The sequence below is a fragment of the Idiotropiscis lumnitzeri genome, chromosome 1 (assembly GCF_059441095.1).
Source record: "Idiotropiscis lumnitzeri isolate Australia: NSW breed Sydney's pygmy pipehorse chromosome 1, RoL_Ilum_1.0, whole genome shotgun sequence".
NCBI classification, from domain to species: Eukaryota; Metazoa; Chordata; class Actinopteri; order Syngnathiformes; family Syngnathidae; genus Idiotropiscis; species Idiotropiscis lumnitzeri.
The window spans coordinates 24,463,776-24,483,591 of record NC_142391.1 but is presented as its reverse complement, the minus strand read 5'-3'; the positions used below and the strand labels follow the sequence as shown (position 1 = coordinate 24,483,591).

Below are 19,816 nucleotides of genomic sequence, written 5' to 3'. Positions count from 1 at the left end.
GTTTGGAGGTTTACTTCACACCCCTTATAGAAGCTACGCTCATTTTATCTGCACCAGAATAAAGTTTACACTCAATTTGTGATCTTATTAATTCATGTTGGGAAAAAAAACGAGTAACTAGTACTTGACTGAGATTGTTTTTAAACAATGTTCACATAAATGAATGACTATTTTGTGGCTGTCGGAATGGGCATATTTCTTTCCCCTCACTTCTTTAAATATTGTCTTGTGTTGCAGGGTTTAGATAAGCAGCATAGTTTATTAAGAGATCGTTTGACATTTAACTACAAATTAAAGCAAAACCAAATTATCCATCTTTTTCCTTTTTTTCCGGCGGCAAATCAGCAGCTGCTGACAAATATAGCCACTACTCGGATTACCAAGAATAAGGCGTGGGGGGAAAAAATGAACAATATAATAAAATAAAAACGTTTTAATATACACGTCAGTTTTTATATTAGCAGGATAAATATGTAGTTACCGCTGGTCAACGGCAAATTTTATTCAGAGGTTGCTTTGTGTTCTTAAATAAATTTTGGCCACTATTTTTTTTCTATAGCACATCTGGTTTGTGAGGTATTTTCCTTGATTGTTTTTAAGTTTGACCGAGAAAAGCTTGCCATGCGTTGCAATTTATAGCTACGACGTTTAGAAAAAACTCAGTTGTTGACCCTAACCCTAAAGTTGTAAAGGTTAATAAATAAATCACAAAATTACATTTATTATAATGAAAACCTAATGTGCGAAAGAGAAAACTATGGCAGATTCAGAATCAATTTACCTGCATCTCAGATTAAAAAATGGAATTAAGAATTTGTTGAGTGAAATTGTTTCATTCATCAGTGATTGGTGACATGTTTCTTCCATCAATGGACTCTTTTAAGATAATGTATTTGTTTTATTTGCATTGACATAAATGTGAAGGGAGTCAATCAACATTTCGCCCTGGAATGGCAGCAAAAGAGGACAGTATCCTGTGTGACTTTGCATGTATTTGGTTTTAGTAGTTTGTTTAATTAAAAACTGAATCGTGGTTTCTTCCCAGTGAGAAGTGTAGCTTTTAAGGGCGTCATTGTGACGTAGGCACGCGTTTTTTTGTTTGTTTGTTTGCTCTCTAGTGATACGTTTGGATGTCAGATTCCCAAAACAAATTAAAAAGTAAGATATATTTTTGTTTGTTTCGCTGTCGCTGAAAATCCTGACAAGAGCGAAAACCAAAACCTGCGCCACGCCCTCCAGCTGGAGCCCTCTCTTCTCGCAACCACTCCCTCACACTAGCCTCTCTCGTCTCGACCACGCGCTTTTCGCGAGAACGTAAAAGTTACACGCACCAGAATTAAGAAGGCACTTTTCCCGCGACCGCGCCTCTTTCGTCTGCCGTTTCCCATTTCCGGGTTTCTTGCCCATCTACTTTTTCTGTCTCTCGTCGCCATGATGACACGTAACAGCCACTGGCTGTAAGTTCCCACGGTAGTCCACGCGTGTCCAACTGTGATCACGCGCACGGAGCAGTCGCGCGCGTCCACGCAGGTCCGAGAGGGCGCGCGAGACAGCCGACGTACATCCGCGTGTGCCGTGTGTGACCGAGTCTTGTTTAGCGCTCAACCTCCACAAACATTAAATCACTACGAACATTGATTTTTCATCTTGCTGTGTTGTTTAAATCCAAATGGACACAAAAGGGACATTTCGAAGCCCTTCCCACACGCCGAGATGTCTGGCGGCGGCGGCACCCGCGGGGAAGTCCAAATTAACCCACCCGGGGAAGGCGATTCTGGCAGGTACGTGCGGTTCATTTTCAAACTATTTCACGGAAAGTGTCATAAAATGTCGTCATGTATGACTACTTTCACCGTCGTAGTTAGCGCCTTGAAGGCAGTCCGTACAAGTATGTTCAACTGTTGCTCTTTATTCTTTCTTTCTTCCTGGTGGTCTTTGATTTAGTGGGTTTTTTGTTGTGTCGTAGCGCGACATTTAGCATTATGACGACCAAACTACTTTGATCTACTTGACAGTATTTCCTGGCGATATCACTAAGTGAATACAGTGGTGCATTGAGAGCCAAGTGTATTTCGTTTCATGATCACGCTTTTATCTCAAATCATCTTTCTCAATTGGAAATGAATGCAAATGTGCTTAATCCTTCCCTCGCATCCCCCCCAATAAAAAAAAAAAAAACAACACACAAAATTTGTTTCCAACGTGCTTTGAAATTAAATGTTGCAACGAAACATCAAATGTATAAAAACAACCAGTAAATGCCATATCTCACTGAGCTGCGAAGGTTTGCAAATATTTGCACACCTAGCAAATGTTTTTTCTGACTGGCTTTATTCAAGGTCACAAAGAAAGAGCTAATGCCAACAATTTTATTACGTTATTTTCTTGTCGCAAAGAAATTTTGCATATGTTCAAAATGTGATGCCAACAAGAAAAAGTGTTTGCAACCATTACAACTGTTTGGAAATGTTAGGCAAACGTTTGCCAACCTTTGCATCATTGAACTAACCCTGATTAAAAAAAAAAAAAATCAGCAGAAATGATTCGAGATTCATTTGTTTTTAATTATCCACTGTAGAACATGGTTTGAGTTTACCTAAAACACTGGTTTCTGACAAAAAAGCAAAGGAATTTAGCTTTTTGTGAAAAGAAACATGTCAAATGTACAGCGATATTGCCACTAATATTTGCTATTTTGTGACCTCTCCAACTATAAAGCAACCAGAAAACGAAAGTGCTTTTTATGGCAAAATAATTAATTTACACATATGGAACAAAAGAAATGTACAAAGACCACTGCTGACTCACCTTATAGTTGGAGTTCAACATCTGTGGCTTTTTTATGTCCGTCCCATCCCAACATGAAACTTTTGAATCTTTTCTCCCGATCATGACAGACACTTTCTACTGTCAAGTGCTGCACATACTGTGTCCATACCATACATATCCATATTCTGTTTGTGTGTGAGATGACTACATTTGTCCCACTGTCAATGTTTTGCCATTTTTCACCTTTATAATTGACATGACAAGCCAAGACTCACCGTCTAGTCTTTGTCTTCTACTCAAAAGCTGTACTAATATTACATCCAAATTGATGCAACGTCACCTTTTACAGGGATCTGTTTGTCATTACAGTCGACTATGAACCGGAATTTCACAATCTTCATAAGAATGTCTACCATGTCCACCTGCTGAAAAACATACTTGACAAATATATTCGTCGGTGGCAGTCAATGGTTGGATTCCAGTTAACCCATATAAACGTCCATGGCAATGAATGACTTAATGTTAATCCCCCATAAAGTTGCTAAATCTTAATACATTTTTAGGACCTTTAAATATTTTGTACAAGTAGTACAATTTGTTGATGATCCTAATTAGCATTATTTGGACTTTTATTGAGGTCTACAATAACTCCCTATAAAGATTATTATTATAAAGTATTTATCTAGTTCAAAGATAGAGATATCGTATTAATCAGGTATTAGTTTACTCCACTTATCCATAACCTTGTGAGCCTTTTCTTTTAAAAGGCCCACATAGCTCATCCCTGCAGAAGGATGAGCCGTCATTTTCTCTTCTCAGACGGCCTTATCAGAATTTACCTGCCGAGCAAATGTGATTTCATGACATACAGTATCAGCCTCAGCCATGGCACTCTGCCTCTTAATGCAGTTAGAGAGGAGTGATGCTTGTTGGAGGGCAGCCCGTTGGACAAAGAGGCAGTTCGTAAAAGAAATGTTCTCTCTCGTCCAGTTTTGCCCTGTACTGAAATTCTGTAGAATGCTCACATTATAATGAACGGCAGGACACACAACAAATACGGTAAGCATGTCAATATTTACACACAACACTGTGATGAGATCACGTTGCTGTTTTTCTGGTATCAATTGTATACCTGTTTTTGTGCTTTAATTTGTGTTCTAATTTCCTTGAAATTTATATTACACCTGATGGAAGTGCTTTGTCGCAGCTCAAAAATGCGCTGTACAAATAAAGTTGTATTCTATTATAATAGTTGTTCCAAAAAACAAAGTGCACAAACTGCACATTTTCTCATTTAGTGCACAACCCCCCCCCCCATTTTCCATTTGTGAACAAAATACTGCCCGTTTTGTTTTGAAAAGCAAATGAACAAATAATACGCTGCGTCACATCAGTCCTTGTTGTTGCAACCGCCCGCTGTGCTGTTGATCAGTGTGCAGCAGCACTTGAAAGTGATTGGAGTGTCAACTTCAGTCGGGTTCCCATGTTGCAGCAACAGTCTGTCAGTTGATTTCAGCCGTGCGTGTGTGTGTGTACGTGTGTGCGCCAACAGCATTTACAATATGACTCTGTAAATATTTGAAGATTCAAAAAAATGTCTCGTCTTTATACAGTTGAAAGCAGGACACCAATGTGATCCATCTAATTGGTGGCACTTCATGTTTGTGAGCTCTAATACAGTGGTGATTATGATTTGTCTTGACTTATTATTATTGACTAATACCTATACCGATTCTTTATTGGATATCATGTTAAGGCTCAGGTGTACCAAATAATCGATCTGGGGAGTGCGTTCTCAACATAAACTAGATTCCACACTTGACACAGTTGTGACTTTCTATACGTTGCTTGCTGCCATCCTTTCATTGGCCCTGTCGGGAATCTGTCCCCTCCCCCTCTCGCTGTAGCTGGTTTCCAGCCTGTCCATCCAGTTTTGCAACGACAGCAGCGTTGCACTGTGGCTGTCGCAACTCCTGCGGGCCTCCCTGTCCGAGATTTCAAGATGACACCCAGTTCAGGGTGAGAATGACGGTGCATCTCCTCTCCAGTGACGCTGACGCGCGAGTGCTAATTCACGCCGGTTAGCTGTGTCTGAGTGGAAGGAGAAGCCTCTCGAGTGCATGCCTGAGGGCTCCCGAGTAGACAAAGCAAGAAGTAGAAGGTCAAAGCTTAATGCACTACAGCCCACATACACAGACACGAGTGGCGCACAATTGCCAAAGCTTGCTCTGCTGCCATTGGTTCCTTCGTCTCCTCTCACGCTGCTGATAGTTGAAGTTGGGACATGGGACAAGGCTGACTTTTAGGCCATGGGGCCGAGAGGCGAAAGACCAAAATGGACCTCCGATATTGTTGTTTCCTTAAAGGTCTTTCTGTGACTGATGGAAAGAATACAAGTTTATATTGGAGCTATTTTTTCCCCTGCAGATTTATATCGGTTTTGTGGAAATGCCACATTTGCTCCGTTCTTTGCTTTCTTCACCCTCAGGCAGCCAGCGAGCCTTCCTGAGTGCTTGTCTCCTCTCGGCTCAGAGGGCTCGTCAAAGCGTGTGCTTATTCCCCATTTCTTGCCGTCACTCTCCTCCACACTTGCCGGTCAACCAGCTTGTCACTGGTTTTCACTGGAACTGACACAGCTCAATGACTTTTTTTTTTTGTTGTTGACCTTTTTATGTTCAAGCCTTGACAGCACTGACAACGGTCTTATATAAATCACTCTTTTCAAAGTCGACCTACAGTCATTTGTTTCTAGAGTTGAATTTGGATCACTATCGTGGTTTTTCGATAATGACTTCTCTTTAATCTATATGAAGGTTGTCTTTTCATTTTAGTCTCTAATTTTTCTTCTTTGATTTTTATTTTTTTTCTGGGGGGGAAAAAGGTCACTTCATTAATTTTTCCTCCTAATAATACTCCACTCTCTCGTTTGTACCATTGTTGTGATTTCTTGCTGTTTTTATCACTTCCATATTTGAAGTTGAAGTCATAATAATGAATCGATTTGTCTACTTATTAATCGTCTGGCACGTGCACACGCAAGCATGCAAGATGATGGCGATGCATTATTGATTGCTTTGATGTTAATTGTGTTGCCTTTTGGCCGTGATGTAATGGATCTAATCAGTTTTTGAGATTGTTATACTTCAACCAGACTTAGCGTTAGCATCATTTATATGTTTCCAAAAGGAAGTTTGTGAGAGCACAGCAGATGTCTGGACGATCGTTAGGATCACCCAAGCAGGCAGCAGAGGATCTTGAGGAAATGTTCCTCCCCATCAGCCGCTTATTGGTCTGCTCATCGGGCGTCTCTTGGGGCAATCTTAATCAGGTTAATTTGCAGATCTGTTTCATTTCAATTTGATGGAATTGTATTTAGAAATTCTGGACGAGATCAAGATTCGATGCACGTGTCTCAAACAGTTGGGCTGAGAGGGAGAAAGAGGAGCTCGGCTTGTTATTTTTTCTTTTTTTTTTTTTTTTTTTTTGGTCTTAGCGGTTTACGTCAAAGCAGGGAGGCCAGCGAGGTATTACTGCTCGAAAATTAATGAATTAAAATTCTTTTAATTAATTAATCACAAAAAAAACGTTATTGATTGCGATTAATCACATTTTTCAACTACTATTTTTGTGAAGCTTATAACATATTTATTTGGATAATACCTTGGAATTAATGTAAAATCACCAAATATAAAGTATATTTCAATTCAAAGACTCTTCTTTGATCCTTGATTCCAATCTAAACCGAGTCATCTTTGCAGACATTTTTCTTGGAAACAATTCTCAAAACAGTATGCACAGCTAATATGGTACCGTATTTGAATATTGCTTTGCACAGTATGCAAATTATTTTTTAAGTAAACGCCGTGAAAATATTTGACTGTGTTAAAAACTTTCAAATGAATCTCCAGAGTTAACTCTTTAATTTTGACAGCCGTAGTTTTTCATTGTTTAATCGACAAACTAATTGACAGATTAATCAAATATTCTAATAATCATCGGTGGCAGCCCTGCTATTTTGTGCTGACAGATAGGACAGGAGTGTTTTTCCATCTTTCATCCAAACAGCCTGTTTCCATGCATCTGGCAAGGCATTTGTTTTTGTTTTTTTAAATCTCTGCCTCTTTGCGCCGAATATCACTCCAGTGCCGTTTCCATTTCTCTCCGGCGTAATAGCAAGTGTCAAGGATCTATGTGCATGCATTGATTTTATGACCGCGCCAGACGTGTCACTGGATGAGATGAGGATGGAGGATGGGAAGGTGCTTGCGACAGAGGTTGAAGATAAAGATTAATGACTGTTTGGCACATGTAACCCACGTCTGGCCATGGTTGCGGCACTCATTTAAAGTGTGTTTGTTTGTGCGAATGCGCGCCGGACTGCAAACGGGGACCAGACGAGGCAAGATGGATTGGCCTCACAGACTCTTCGACTCTGAAGATTCATCACGTGTGCCGTGCTGCCGCTTGCCGTTTGTTTTCTTCTGTGCTAATGAATGAGGTTGATTGTGCCCCTCTTGCCTGAGACGCAGCGACCTGATTAGGCCACAGGGCTGTCATGAATCGTGTGGAAGATCATGTGACTTGTCCTTAGTAGGGTTCGTGTGTTCCAAGGATTTCTGGGATTACAGGTAATCACGAGGGTCACCATTGTATTTTGCGGCAAAATGAACGTGTTGATTCAAAGAATGGGAGTGAATTATCTATTATTTGAGGTGTGTCAGAAAAGTTCAACTCAAATGACAAATTTGCCCCTTCAAAAAAGCTCTCCCAAATAATTGATTTCCCCAGTCAACATCCAACAAACCAAACCAAAATTGTGATATGATCTGCAATGTTTATTTTGAGAAGTGAATCACCGGTCCTGGAATATATTCAAAATAGATTTTGCCGGAGGTGATAAATGAGAATATTTAATGGCCACCAAAGTTCACCTGCACAATCTTAACTTGGTCCGCTATGAAAAAAATTAATACATACATTTGAAAGGTAATACAGTGAACCCTCGGTTATCGCGGTTAATGGGGACCGAGACCACCCGCGAAAACTGAAAATCCGCGAAGTAGCGGCGCACCTTCAAAAATGCTTAAAAAAAACAAAAGTGCGAAGTAGCGGCGCACCTTCAAAAATGCTTAAAAAAAAAAAAAAAGAATAAAAAAAAATAAAATAAATAAAAAAAAAAAATATATATATATATATATATATATATATATACGGGTAGAGAGAGAGAGAGTGAAATTCATGTTGTAACAAAAAAAAAAAATTATTATTAAAACTTATTTTTTTTATTCCCCAGCCATTATTTTTGTATTTATTCTATTACTTCTTTTTGTATTTATTTAATTACTTCGACTTTTACCTGCTGGTACGCCGTCCGGTGTGCCCTGTGAAATGAAAGGTGGCATTCTTTATTTATTTATTTATTTATTTATTCATTTATTCATTCATAACTGACAGCTTCGCGCTCCGCTCGTGCCCGGGCGGAAGAGGTGCTCCAATTCGGCTTAACTGTGACACACGCCCGCCCTCCTCCTCCGGAGCTTCCATTCGGTTACACTTAGGGGCCGCTTGGCACCGCCCGTGCCCGGGGAAGGTGCTCCTCTACGGCTTAACTGCCACGCACGCCGGCCGGAGCTCTGGTACGGTACGAACCGCGCGAAACGTCGCCACCAATCGTGTCCGGGGGAACGTGCTCTTCTTCGTCCACTCTCTTCTTCGGCGCACGCCAGCCGTCTAACCGCTCCAGCGCCCCGTCGTGCCGCTCGGCGAAACTACAATGCCCCCGAATATTTTTTAGACCCGCGATGCACTGAACCCGTGAAAGGTGAACCGCGAAGTAGCGAGGGTTCACTGTATTGCTAATTTGGCGGCACGCTGGCCGGCTTGTTAGCATGATGAGTGTGGATGGTTTTTCGACTTTGAGTGCCCTGCGATTGGCTCGAATCCAGTCCGGGGTGTACCCCGCCTCCTGCCCGAAGATAGCTTTTATAGGCTCCAGCACCGACCGCGACCCTTGTGAGGAGAAGCGGTCCAGATAATGGATTAATGGATGGATATTGCTAATTTCTGATCATGTCCTCGTTCATACAGCCCACTTTTGCACGGCCGGGCTGTGATCAGTTCCTACGCTTTGTTTGCAATTTGTGTGATGTTTTTATATGCGCTGGCATATATTTTCACCTCACAAGTTGATTGGATTGAAGTCAAAGATATCATCCTTTATTGATTTCCCCTTAAATTAAATGTGTTGCTCCTACAGATGGGATGATTAAATTGAAAACGGTAACGATATGGTCAGTAAACGTGATTTAGCCATGTTCGGATGTGGGTAATGTCTGGAATCCACTTGTGTCCTATGAAAGAAGGGCCCTAAAGCATTTTAATTTGCTTTTCACTGGCAGTTTGGTTTCATTTTCATTTTGTGTTCTTGCTGCTTATGTGTGTTTGCAGATCTTGTGTAAGTGTGTGTGTGTTTGCCATTGAGTTAATGGAGGGTCTTGGCCTGTGTAATGGAGCCCCTCCCAGCAGGCTGTATGATTTAATTAATGTCATCCTTCTCTGTGTCCTCCCTCCTTCCCGTGTGACTCATCTGTATTGTGCGTTCGACAGCAGCCTTTAGGACAGCCTCCCCCTGTCTGTGTGAAATGGCTTCATTTATTTCTTTTTAACTTGCTACCACTCTTTCCAGTCTTACTCAAACATAATAAACCTCGCATGTCCTCCTTGTGACTCCTCTGGCTGGTTTGAGTGTGGCTTTGATTCATCTTCTACCAGTTCATTACTCCCTCTCGCCAGCCCGGCTTTCAATGTTTATGGTGGGGGGAAAGTCATTTTCCAACGATCTGTGATGTCATGGCAACTTGTTGTCATGCAGGCACAGGCCACTGCAACAAGCTGATGAAGCTAAGCTAGCATCCTAAGCTAAGAGCAGTATTCTTCTTTGCCATTTTCTCTTGGATTTGACAAGGTATGCTCATTTTGCAGGTGGCATTGCTGGCGGCATTGAGATTTGTATCACCTTCCCCACCGAGTATGTGAAGACCCAATTGCAGCTGGACGAGAAGGCCAACCCTCCCAAATACAGAGGAATCGGTGAGTTTGGCCAGTTGAATGTAAATTGCAAGTGAGTCCGAATTGAATAAATATCCCTCATGATACCACGGCTGGAGAAATAATATACAGAGACTTTGACGCACGATTTGGTGTTGGAAAACCTCGGCTCACATGAATTAGGTTCTCTTGAAAGGTCTGTGTTGAAAATGGCTGCCATCAAATCCACACGTTTCTCTCCTTCGGCCATTGTGGGTGAAAAAAGCGAGGCTATATATTTTTCAATTTTCTGACGTTTGTTGGGTAAGACTGTCTGGTGTGGATTTGTTGATTCAGCATAGCGCTGACCTCTCACAATTGAGTATCGAATCACGAGACATGGAAAAGTACAATGTGAGCACCTCAGGAGCTCATTATCTAATTACACCCTGGTGCATCAGGATTCTCCGTGACTCTCTGTGAAGGTTTATTTCACTTAAGACACAAAAACACCTTTTAATATGACCACACGCGCTTCACTTCACACAAACGCGCAGGATCTGTTGAGGTGTGCTGCATCTTGGGGAACATGCTAATGAGCGCTCCTGAGTCCTGACAGCTGCTTCCTTTTTCTGCTCACTGGTGCATTCCTTTGGTGCCAGAGTTTTTCCTGGTCGACTCCGAAAATGTCTCACGTGTAAATAGGCTACGGTTTGCTAACAAAGCTAGGCATTGTGTGCGTTTTAGAATTTGCTTGAACGCAGTCAAACGATCAAAATGCAACAACTGTAAAGCAAATGTGGACAAAAATTCGGAACCAGAATTAAATGTATAATGTAAAAATTAAAAGTCTGAACCGTTCTGAAGGTTTGTGAAATCATCTGTTTGACCATGTAGCAAATTTTTTTATGAATTAATTTTTGTTTCTTAATACTTCGCCCAATTAATTTTGTTTGCCTGGAACGTCGCCGTTACTCTGATCTTGATATTTCAAAGAATGTCAGATTCAATTGGGCATTTGTTTTTCTTTCTATAATACAATAGTTTGGTGGGGTTGTAGTGTTTTCAAAACCAAAATTAAAATTGTATTGTATTATCAACTACTCGGAGCTGGGCTTTTCTGCCGGTCAGACCCCCGATACTGTACCAGTTCCCTTCAGGCCTCGACCCTCGGGCCTTATTCATAAAAATGGTCAAATTTAAAAAAAATCTGAGATACAAGTCAATGTATCTTTATTATAATAATAATAATAATAATTAATAATAATAATATCCTAACCATATTGTATAATATCTTAATAGATGTCGGAGTGGTGCAACAGAACACATAAATCACGGTTCAGATCGGATCACGGATTTTGAGTGGCATATTGGATCCTTTTTCAGATAAACAAAAAAAGCTTGTCTTCATTTATCTAACAAAACGCTTTTACCCATGAAAGAAATGATGATTAAAATAAACTCCTAATGTCTAGTATGGCCGTTTAGGATTTAAGAATGCAAGTCAACGCGGTATATGGCAGGATATGTTCTTATTTTATACATGGTACTGTGTGGACATTTTGAGCTGATTGTTTTCTTAAAATGATTTAATGAGCAAAAGTGTTTTCTAAAATAAATGAAGCAAAATATTTGCAGCAAAGTGAAGCTGAATCGTTTCCCGTGTCTCACCTAATCTCATTTTCTTTGTTTAGGTGACTGCGTGAGGCAGACGGTGCAGGGTCACGGTGTCAAAGGACTTTACAGAGGGCTCAGCTCGCTGCTGTATGGATCCATTCCCAAATCTGCAGTCAGGTACGCAATAAAACACAAGCGCACGTCAAAGGGAGCGGCCTTTGGAAACAGGATTTAATGAACTGATCGAAATGAGCCGATATGATTACCACTAAGTCAACGCGGCTTATAGCAGTCGTCATAAAACTGACACTTATTAACACAAGGAACAACTTCCGGCATCCGGTTTGCAGCCGCATGTAGTGGTAGAAGGTTCAACATACATTTCGGACTGTTTGCTGCTGGAAGGCACAAGTAAAAAATGAACACCGCGCTGCTGCCGCCGTCGTCTACCTGGAAACGTTAGCTCACACACTCCCAATTATTCTAGCCCATTACCCGCCACGCAATACCGAAATGCCACGCCACTCTCGAGAGTGATGGTGTTGTTCTCTCATGGCGGTGCCATTTACCTCCTGTCAAATGCAAAAACACAAACATGCATACGCTGAATAAAGCCATGGCAGGGGGTTTACTGACTTCTTATTTTGTATTGTTTGCGTAGCTCCACTTGTGTGTGTGTGTGTGTGTGTGTGTGTGTGTGTGTGTTCTACTGGAGGGCAGCGCTTGTCTGCGTGATGGGTAGACAGGTCCAGTCAAGCAGAGCAAAGATGCCACTCAAAGCCAGGCATGGTCTCGGTGGGCCACAGACTGGGACGCTTTGTCAGTTTGTTTATATTTGTTCATGGGAACCATGTTGCGTTTGACGCCACTGTGGGAACGTTTTGTCAGAGTGTGGACATCAGAACAGTTTGCTGTTGTGGCCTGCATCTGTTGTTCAGCTCATCTGATCAATTATCTCAATGTTTGTCATTTGGTTAATTTAATGTTGGCTATTTTCATTGAATTTTTTTTTTTTTTAAACTCCCATCTTCCATCTCATCCGCCCCCATTACTTCAAAGTGCGACTCCCCCCGTCTCGCACCCACCCCCTTTATTCTTTATTCTCCCCCCTATCCCATTAAGTGATTGCCTGCTCACCATCATGTTCCGCAAAGTCGATTCCTGGCTCAACCGAAAGGCAAGCCAAGGTTGGACGAGAGAGCAGCTGACCTCTTCTTCTCTTCAATATTTAATTTATCCCAGTATTTCATCGGCGTTCCCACACCTTTAACACTCAACAAATGTCATACACTCTAGGACCAAATTGTGTCATTGGACATTCAGTTATCCATGTGTTCTCTATAATGCTTGGGCAAAGGGCGGAGTACATCTTAGAGCGCTCACATAACTTTACATTTCTAATCCTAAATGTATTTACTGCAATTTCTCATGACATATGCAATTTTTTTGGGCCTAAAAAAATCACAAATTGCTCCCTGTATTATACAACGGTCGATAAAAATTCGGAACAATTTTCACATTTTCTAAATATTTTACTCGCACCTGGAGGCTATAAAAAAGACATTCAACATATTTTATGTCTAATGCTACAATTAATCAAATGTTTAGGGCGGCACGGTGGATGACTGGTTAGCACGATGACCTCACAGTTTAGAGGTGGACAGTTTTATTCCGGTTCTGGCCATCCTGTGAGACGTTTGCATGTTCTGCCCGTGCCTGCGTGGGTTTTCTCTGGGTACTCTGATTTCCTCCCACATTGCAAAGACATGCATGGTATTAAGTGGATGCTCTAACTTGCCGCATGGTTGTTTATCTTTGTGTGTCCTGCTATTGGCTGGCAACCAGTTCAGGGTGTACCCCGCCTACTGCCCGTAGACAGCTAGGATAGGCTCCAGCACGCCCGCGACCCTTGTGAAAAAAAGCTGCTCCGATACTAGATGGATGGAGGAAATGCATATTAATATCATAAGTTGTCCGGCGTTGCTGCGGATTTTTAATTTCCTGTTTCCGGTGCAGCTGCAGCAGCGCTGCTCAATAATAATCTTAGAACTCCTTACTCCTGACCTCAGTTATGTTTTTCTCATTACTGGTTTATTGATGAAAAGTTCTGGGCTCGTAGTGCGTCAGTTAGCCACATTAGCCCGCCGTTCGCTTCACTTATGATGAGCACATAAGGGCATGTTGTTGCCTAGTTGCATACTGTAGAGTCGCTGAATGTTGTAGCGATTGTGGCTCCTCGCAAAGTTAAAGTAAGTAAACAAAAAAACAATCCGACACTTTCAATTGTCGCCAGCTCCCATTAGCACAAGTTTGGATGTAATTGGTTAATTCTGAACCCGGCCACATCTGCAGTTATAAGCGAGTATGCACATTTATGCAACCACATTATTTCATTTCTTCATTTTTATTTTCATTCTCAAAAAGTAAAAAAATACATTGATTGCAATTTATGTCTTGGTCTTGTTTTCACACACTTTTTATATCCACTGTGTTTTGGGATGAGTTCTCACCCCCCTCCTAAAAAAAAATATATCAGATTAATTTAGGATGGATTACAGCGTCAAAACGTGACCTTTGCTATCTTGGTGAAGGCAGATCGTTTCTTGTATTTGGACTGACTCAATTGTTTCTCAGGTCTTGAGTGAAATTCTCATTTCCGCTCCTTTACTTCATCCCTTCACTGAAGCTGACCTTGTACAAAGACCTAATGAAGATTGTTCAGCGCTCTGACTCATCTTGGACTGTCAGCCAGGATACAACGGCATGTTCTATGCAAAGGAAGCCCGGGCATCTTACATTTGGCTGTGGCCGTTTGGAGGCCAAATTGGAAGCCGGCGAACAGCTTGGCTATCCAATTTAATAAAAGGTGTCATGTCACATGGTTGGCAGTCAAGTGCACTGCCATTTTGTTTGTTTTTTTTCGCCAGATGTGGGGATGAGGTATGAAAGTTGTTACCGCAACTTCTGGGAAGGATCGTGTGACGACGAGTGCGACAGAAGAGCAGATGTGGAGAGTTAATGAGCAGAGGAAAATCCAGCAATAAACAGGCAGATGGAGTTAAAAAAAGAAAAGGTGGCTATGGGGGACTTGAGAGACACTTATTAGGATGGCAAGCAAACTAAGCAGTATGGGAGAAGCAAAACATGAAAACAACATCAGTTGGTCGTCTCTCGCCCATTTTTTTTTTTTTTTCTCCAGAGAGCTTTACCGGGCAGCATCCTCCTGGAGCTGTCTAATGGTTAATAAAACTCAACTCATCCTGATTTGTATAGCAGTCTGTGTGGTTTAATAATAAGAATACTGGTTGGGCCAGAAGCAACAGCGCCTCTGCTGGTGTGAAACAAGTGGTGCACTGTGTTTTGCCGCAATTGCATCAAGTTGCAATACATGAAAAAAAATATTCTTGATGTTTCATTCTACTGACTCATCAGTTTTGTCCTTCCCGATATTTTTCCATCACAATCACATGATTTATGAAGACATTTTGCAAATGACAATGTCCACATTCTTAATTTCATAAACTCAATCAGATGAATCATTTATTCTTGTAAATATTGAACATCATTCTCAAAAAGTTGTGACTTGAATCTCAAAATATACAACTTTATTCTCGTCTGACTACGTCTATAACCTTGGAGTTTATTTTTTCTTTCTTTTCGGGGTTGCTCTAATACGCCATCATCTATAAAATATAATCCCTTAACAGTGTTGGGGTTTTTTTCTTCCGTATTTTAGGATGTCGTTAAATTGTTACTTGAAGCTAATTAAGTGTCCCTTGAGTGCTTGCTATGCTTGTATAATTAATGTGTTACTGGTCTATTCTGTGAACTCCGTTGTGCTCTACATTTCTTTGTGGTCAGGTTTGGCATATTTGAGTTCCTCAGTAACCAAGCAAAGGATGAGTCGGGTCGGCTGGACAGCAGTCGAGGTCTGCTGTGCGGGCTCGGAGCTGGTGTGATGGAGGCCGTGTTGGTGGTTTGTCCCATGGAAACTATCAAAGTGTGTGACAAACTGACAATGTATGATGCATTCAATGGCAAAACCTCAAAGGACGTGACTAAATGTGTTTATTTTTATTCCGTCAAGGTTAAATTCATCCATGACCAGACTTCAGCAAACCCAAAGTACAGAGGCTTCTACCATGGAGTCAGAGAGATCGTCAGAGCTCAAGGTACAAAATCTCCTGCTGCCATCAAGATGGTTAACATGCCCTCTACTGGCCGAACACAGAAGTGCAGCTCAACATGATGATTTTTGAAATCCTCTGTTATGCTTCAACAGGTTTAAGAGGGACCTACCAGGGTCTTACTGCCACTGTGCTCAAACAAGGCTCCAACCAGGCCATTCGCTTCTATGTGATGACCTCGCTCAAGAATTGGTACAAAGGTCAGAATACTTGAGTGCGCATGCTTGGAAAGGGATTGAGGAAAGTGGTGAGATTGGCATGTCGACGGCATTTTGCATTGTTTTATTATTATTTTTTGCCTCCTTGAACTTTGCTAACAGCACTGCTAACCAACACAGGGCAGCTAGCAACACAAACATTGCTGGCATCAGGTCGCAACCTACTGGCTCACATTTTTGTAATATTTTTTACAAGTATATACTGTTGGTAATTCCACATGTTTTCTTATTTTTTCTAAACACATTTTTGACCAATCATAAGTGTTAGAAATGTCTTCCTCTCTTTGGAGATGCAATATTATTGGTTGAGTAAACGTTCCCTTGTAGGCTGGGGTGGAGGTGTTTGGGGGTTCAAGCAGTCCGCCCCACGCCAACCATATGAACCTAATTTCATGTATGTGACACAGAGGTGCCCAAACCCTGGCCTGGGGTCCATTTGGAGCCCACTGCCCGTTTTCTATTGGCTCTAGCCATGAATTAAACACATGGCCCACATCAGAAGGTTTAAAGAAATAAAAATGACATTTTTGAAACTTGAATATGATCCGTTTTTATTTTAAATTTACCCCAAAAAAAGTTGAGTGAAAAATCTTTGTACAATTGTTAAAAATTGCAAGAAAATTAACATTTCACCAGATGTCACACTGCTTTTTTAATTTACGCATTTTTAAAATATATTTGCCATTTTTACTTTAAAAATGTATGCAAAAGTTAAATGTTAATTCATATCGCACTTGAATACTTATAACGTTTTGCTTGCTCATTTTGGCTTTTTCTCCTTTTAATACATTTTAACTGCCAAGCATAATTCTGTCCGGCAGTTTTCTAAATAAAATTACAAAATACGATGTCCTTCTCTTCTTTCCGCTTTCCTATGTTTGGCCTTATGTGGGAAAATAAAAGGCATCCCTAATACACTGTAATTAACTACCTGCCTTGGACTTTTCAGTATTACAAATCATTTTATAATATCACCTATAATTAACGATTACAATTTTGGAACAAATACTGCAATAGCCTCCAAGTTGAGTATTTCTCCCTGTTTATCTGTTCTAGGGTTTTGCCTTATGTGACTGTTAAGGGCTTATTGATCTATCGTGTCTTCTCACTAGGGGATGATCCCAATAAATCGATCAACCCTGTGGTGACTGGAGTCTTTGGAGCTATAGCTGGAGCAGCTAGCGTGTTTGGAAACACTCCGCTAGATGTCATCAAGACAAGGATGCAGGTACGAAATTTCGGACTTCCTCTTCCACATTGATGTTGCTTGTGTTTGGCTCAGGCATTTTGAATATTTGAGTTGTTTCCTTCCAAAGGGCCTGGAAGCACATAAGTACAAGAGCACGCTGGACTGTGCGGTGAAGATTCTAAGACATGAGGGCGTGGCGGCGTGAGTCAACTCTTGCTTTTAGTCTTGTTGGTTGTCTACGCACCTTTGTTCAAGTGCCAGGTTTTTGCGATGTTAAAAAAAATGAGAGCAGTGTGTCAGCATTGTATAGACATTTTTTTATGTCCACTTTACATTGCAGCTTTTTCATTGTTGTTGCATTGAAAAGTTGATCCCCAAAGTATTAGTCCAATGGCCAAATTTATCTTTATTCATCCATCTATGGCAAGTTAGTCACAGACAGAACAATTAAATGCTTTTCCACTAGATGGCAGAAGATGCAAATTATGTGAGTTTTCTTAGGTGGTGTCACACTCTGTCACTTGCCCCACTCCAAGGTAATCAAAACACCTCCCGGTAGTTCTCCACCTCTGCAAATTCCTACCACAGTTGTGCTCATTAAACCATTCTACCTTCTGTTTTTAATCTACTACCTTCTATCCTCATCGATAGTTTCTATAAGGGGACCATTCCTCGTCTGGGTCGCGTATGTCTGGATGTGGCCATCGTGTTCATCATCTACGAGGAGGTGGTCAAGGTTCTGAACAGAGTGTGGAAGACGGAGTGAGCCGCGAGATGGCCGCTTCCCTGCTCCTTGTGCTGCTTCTGACACACACACGCCTCAGTTGGGTAGATGAATTGAAGTGCTGAGGTTCAGAACGTTCACGTGAGTACATGAAATGAAAGCAGACATATATGTCCTTTGTCGCCCTCCACTGGTCACTTGGGTATGTGCAGCTCAAAAGTTTGAGTCTATTTCATAACATGACTCGATGTCTGTAGGTGTATGTTTTGGAATTCACGAGAATCTTAATACTTTCACATCATATTCCCACTTGTTAAAATAATACTTGACTATTGCAGTTGCTGGCATTTTGCAGCTGCATGGTTTGGACATTCATTCAGATAAATGACAGTCGCATCCATTAAACAAAGCCTTTAATAGAATGATTTTACTATTTAGTCACTGTTTATTTTTATACATGAATTTGATCCAGATCATGATAGCTTCATTCTGAAGTTTAGATATATTTTATTCCTGTGTCAGATGCCAAACGTAAAAATGTCATTTATAAAGATACGGTCGACTTAGAATATTATGGTGTATTTATTGAGCTGAATGTTTCATATCTGTATGTTAAAAAAAATGTCATTGCTATTGTGTCATTGTCTTTGCCCCAACAAAAAATTCCATTCTGGATCTAATGGTGTTTTAAGATTTAAAAAGAATATATCAATATATCCAATTGCTGTATTTGAATTTTAACCGAGACCCAACATGAAGACCTCCAAGTGCTTTTCATCTCAGCTGACTGTTGGATGATTGTGTCTTTGGTTTACTTTTTTATTTCCACTCTTCTTTCTTTCTTTTTTTAATGTTGTTCATCTAAAAGTTGTTTTTCCAGTATTGTGGTTCTCGTGAAATTGTAGTGACAAATTGTACAAAACAAGAACAACTTTACAAGTGGACTTAAGAGCCTATTTGGAGCATAAATACAGTCCAAAAACAAACAAAGCTGTGGTGCATTTTGTTTTTGTACAGTTTCCTACTAAATTCTCACCAGAACAGACTCTTAATGTGCCATGCCTCACTGGGAGGTTGCTTGAAATGATGGTTTACTTATGTGCCTTTTGGCTCAATATCACCATGACGTGTCCTCACTGACTGATGTTTTCAGTGACATAACGTCCAGCGTTTTGCCTTTCCTCAATTGGGCTAAAGCAGTGGTTAAAAATTTGCAGAATAAATATTTCCACTTCACATGCACTGTAATCATATTAGGTTTGTAGCTTGGTGTTATCAAGCTTATCACGTCCAACCTGTCATTGTGAAGTATCAATTAATGCAAAAACCTTTCAGAAATTGGAAATATGTTCATTACACCGCATACAGCCACCTTGCTAAGAGAAGGTCCACCATGTGCTCTTTAAATGCAAATATTAGACAAAAATGTCCATCCATATTTGCCGTTTGTGTGTCTATTTAAAAAAATAAATAAATAATGTGCTGTATTTTTTTGGGGGGGGGGTGTTTTATTTGGACCATGATGAATTTGCGCCATAAAATGTAAATACGATCAATATGAAGTTAAGTGGAAACTAGATGAGCCTCAAAGGCGCCTCATGGTGATATTGACTCTTTTATGCACTGTATCTAATATTACTGATCTGAATAGTATTACTCATGTAACATTCCTGATGAACAGTCATGTTATTTAAGATTTTTTTGGTGTGTTTTTTCCCAACACTGTGTTGCATGACTGAATATACTTTTTTTTTTTTTTTCTCATCTGGCCAAAGAAAATGTGCGTACAGTATTCCCCCAGTAACAGAGGTTCTTGTGTTTGTGTCTTTATGAAGCTTTGTGCAATAAACACTGTCCTTCTTATCTTGGTTCAACGAGGATTCATTAAAAAAAAGCCTCTTAAAACATGTAAAGTGGAAGGAAAGTCAAAAAATGTTTTTGCAATGAAATCTTCTCATTTTTATTTAACTGGTGCAATTTGAATAAAAATGCTGTGTTTACAGATGAAACATTTTGACTTTTCCACTTTCAAGTTGTTCTGACTTGCATTTAACGCCATTTTATGGGTGATGCTGGAATAATCCAC

At 40.5% G+C, this 19,816-nt stretch overlaps 1 protein-coding gene across 1 annotated transcript; it reads left to right on the top strand.

The window, feature by feature from the left end:
- Positions 1 to 1,293: 1,293 nt before the first annotated feature.
- LOC148343903 (tricarboxylate transport protein B, mitochondrial) lies at positions 1,294 to 19,593 on the top strand. Its single transcript, XM_088291316.1, has 9 exons — positions 1,294 to 1,781; positions 9,751 to 9,858; positions 11,490 to 11,589; positions 15,274 to 15,412; positions 15,500 to 15,584; positions 15,695 to 15,799; positions 16,930 to 17,045; positions 17,134 to 17,207; positions 17,658 to 19,593. The coding sequence occupies exons 1-9, from the start codon at positions 1,670 to 1,672 to the stop codon at positions 17,770 to 17,772; spliced, it is 954 nt and encodes a 317-aa protein (XP_088147442.1). The 5' UTR covers positions 1,294 to 1,669; the 3' UTR covers positions 17,773 to 19,593.
- Positions 19,594 to 19,816: the final 223 nt, after the last annotated feature.

Excerpts from the sequence above, each read along its gene's own strand:
- LOC148343903 (XM_088291316.1), top strand. The coding sequence starts at position 1,670 with ATGGACACAAAAGGGACATTTCGAAGCCCTTCCCACACGCCGAGATGT. Across the intron at positions 15,413-15,499 it reads GTCCCATGGAAACTATCAAA|GTTAAATTCATCCATGACCA; the intron begins GTGTGTGACAAA and ends TATTCCGTCAAG. Across the intron at positions 15,585-15,694 it reads AGAGATCGTCAGAGCTCAAG|GTTTAAGAGGGACCTACCAG; the intron begins GTACAAAATCTC and ends ATGCTTCAACAG.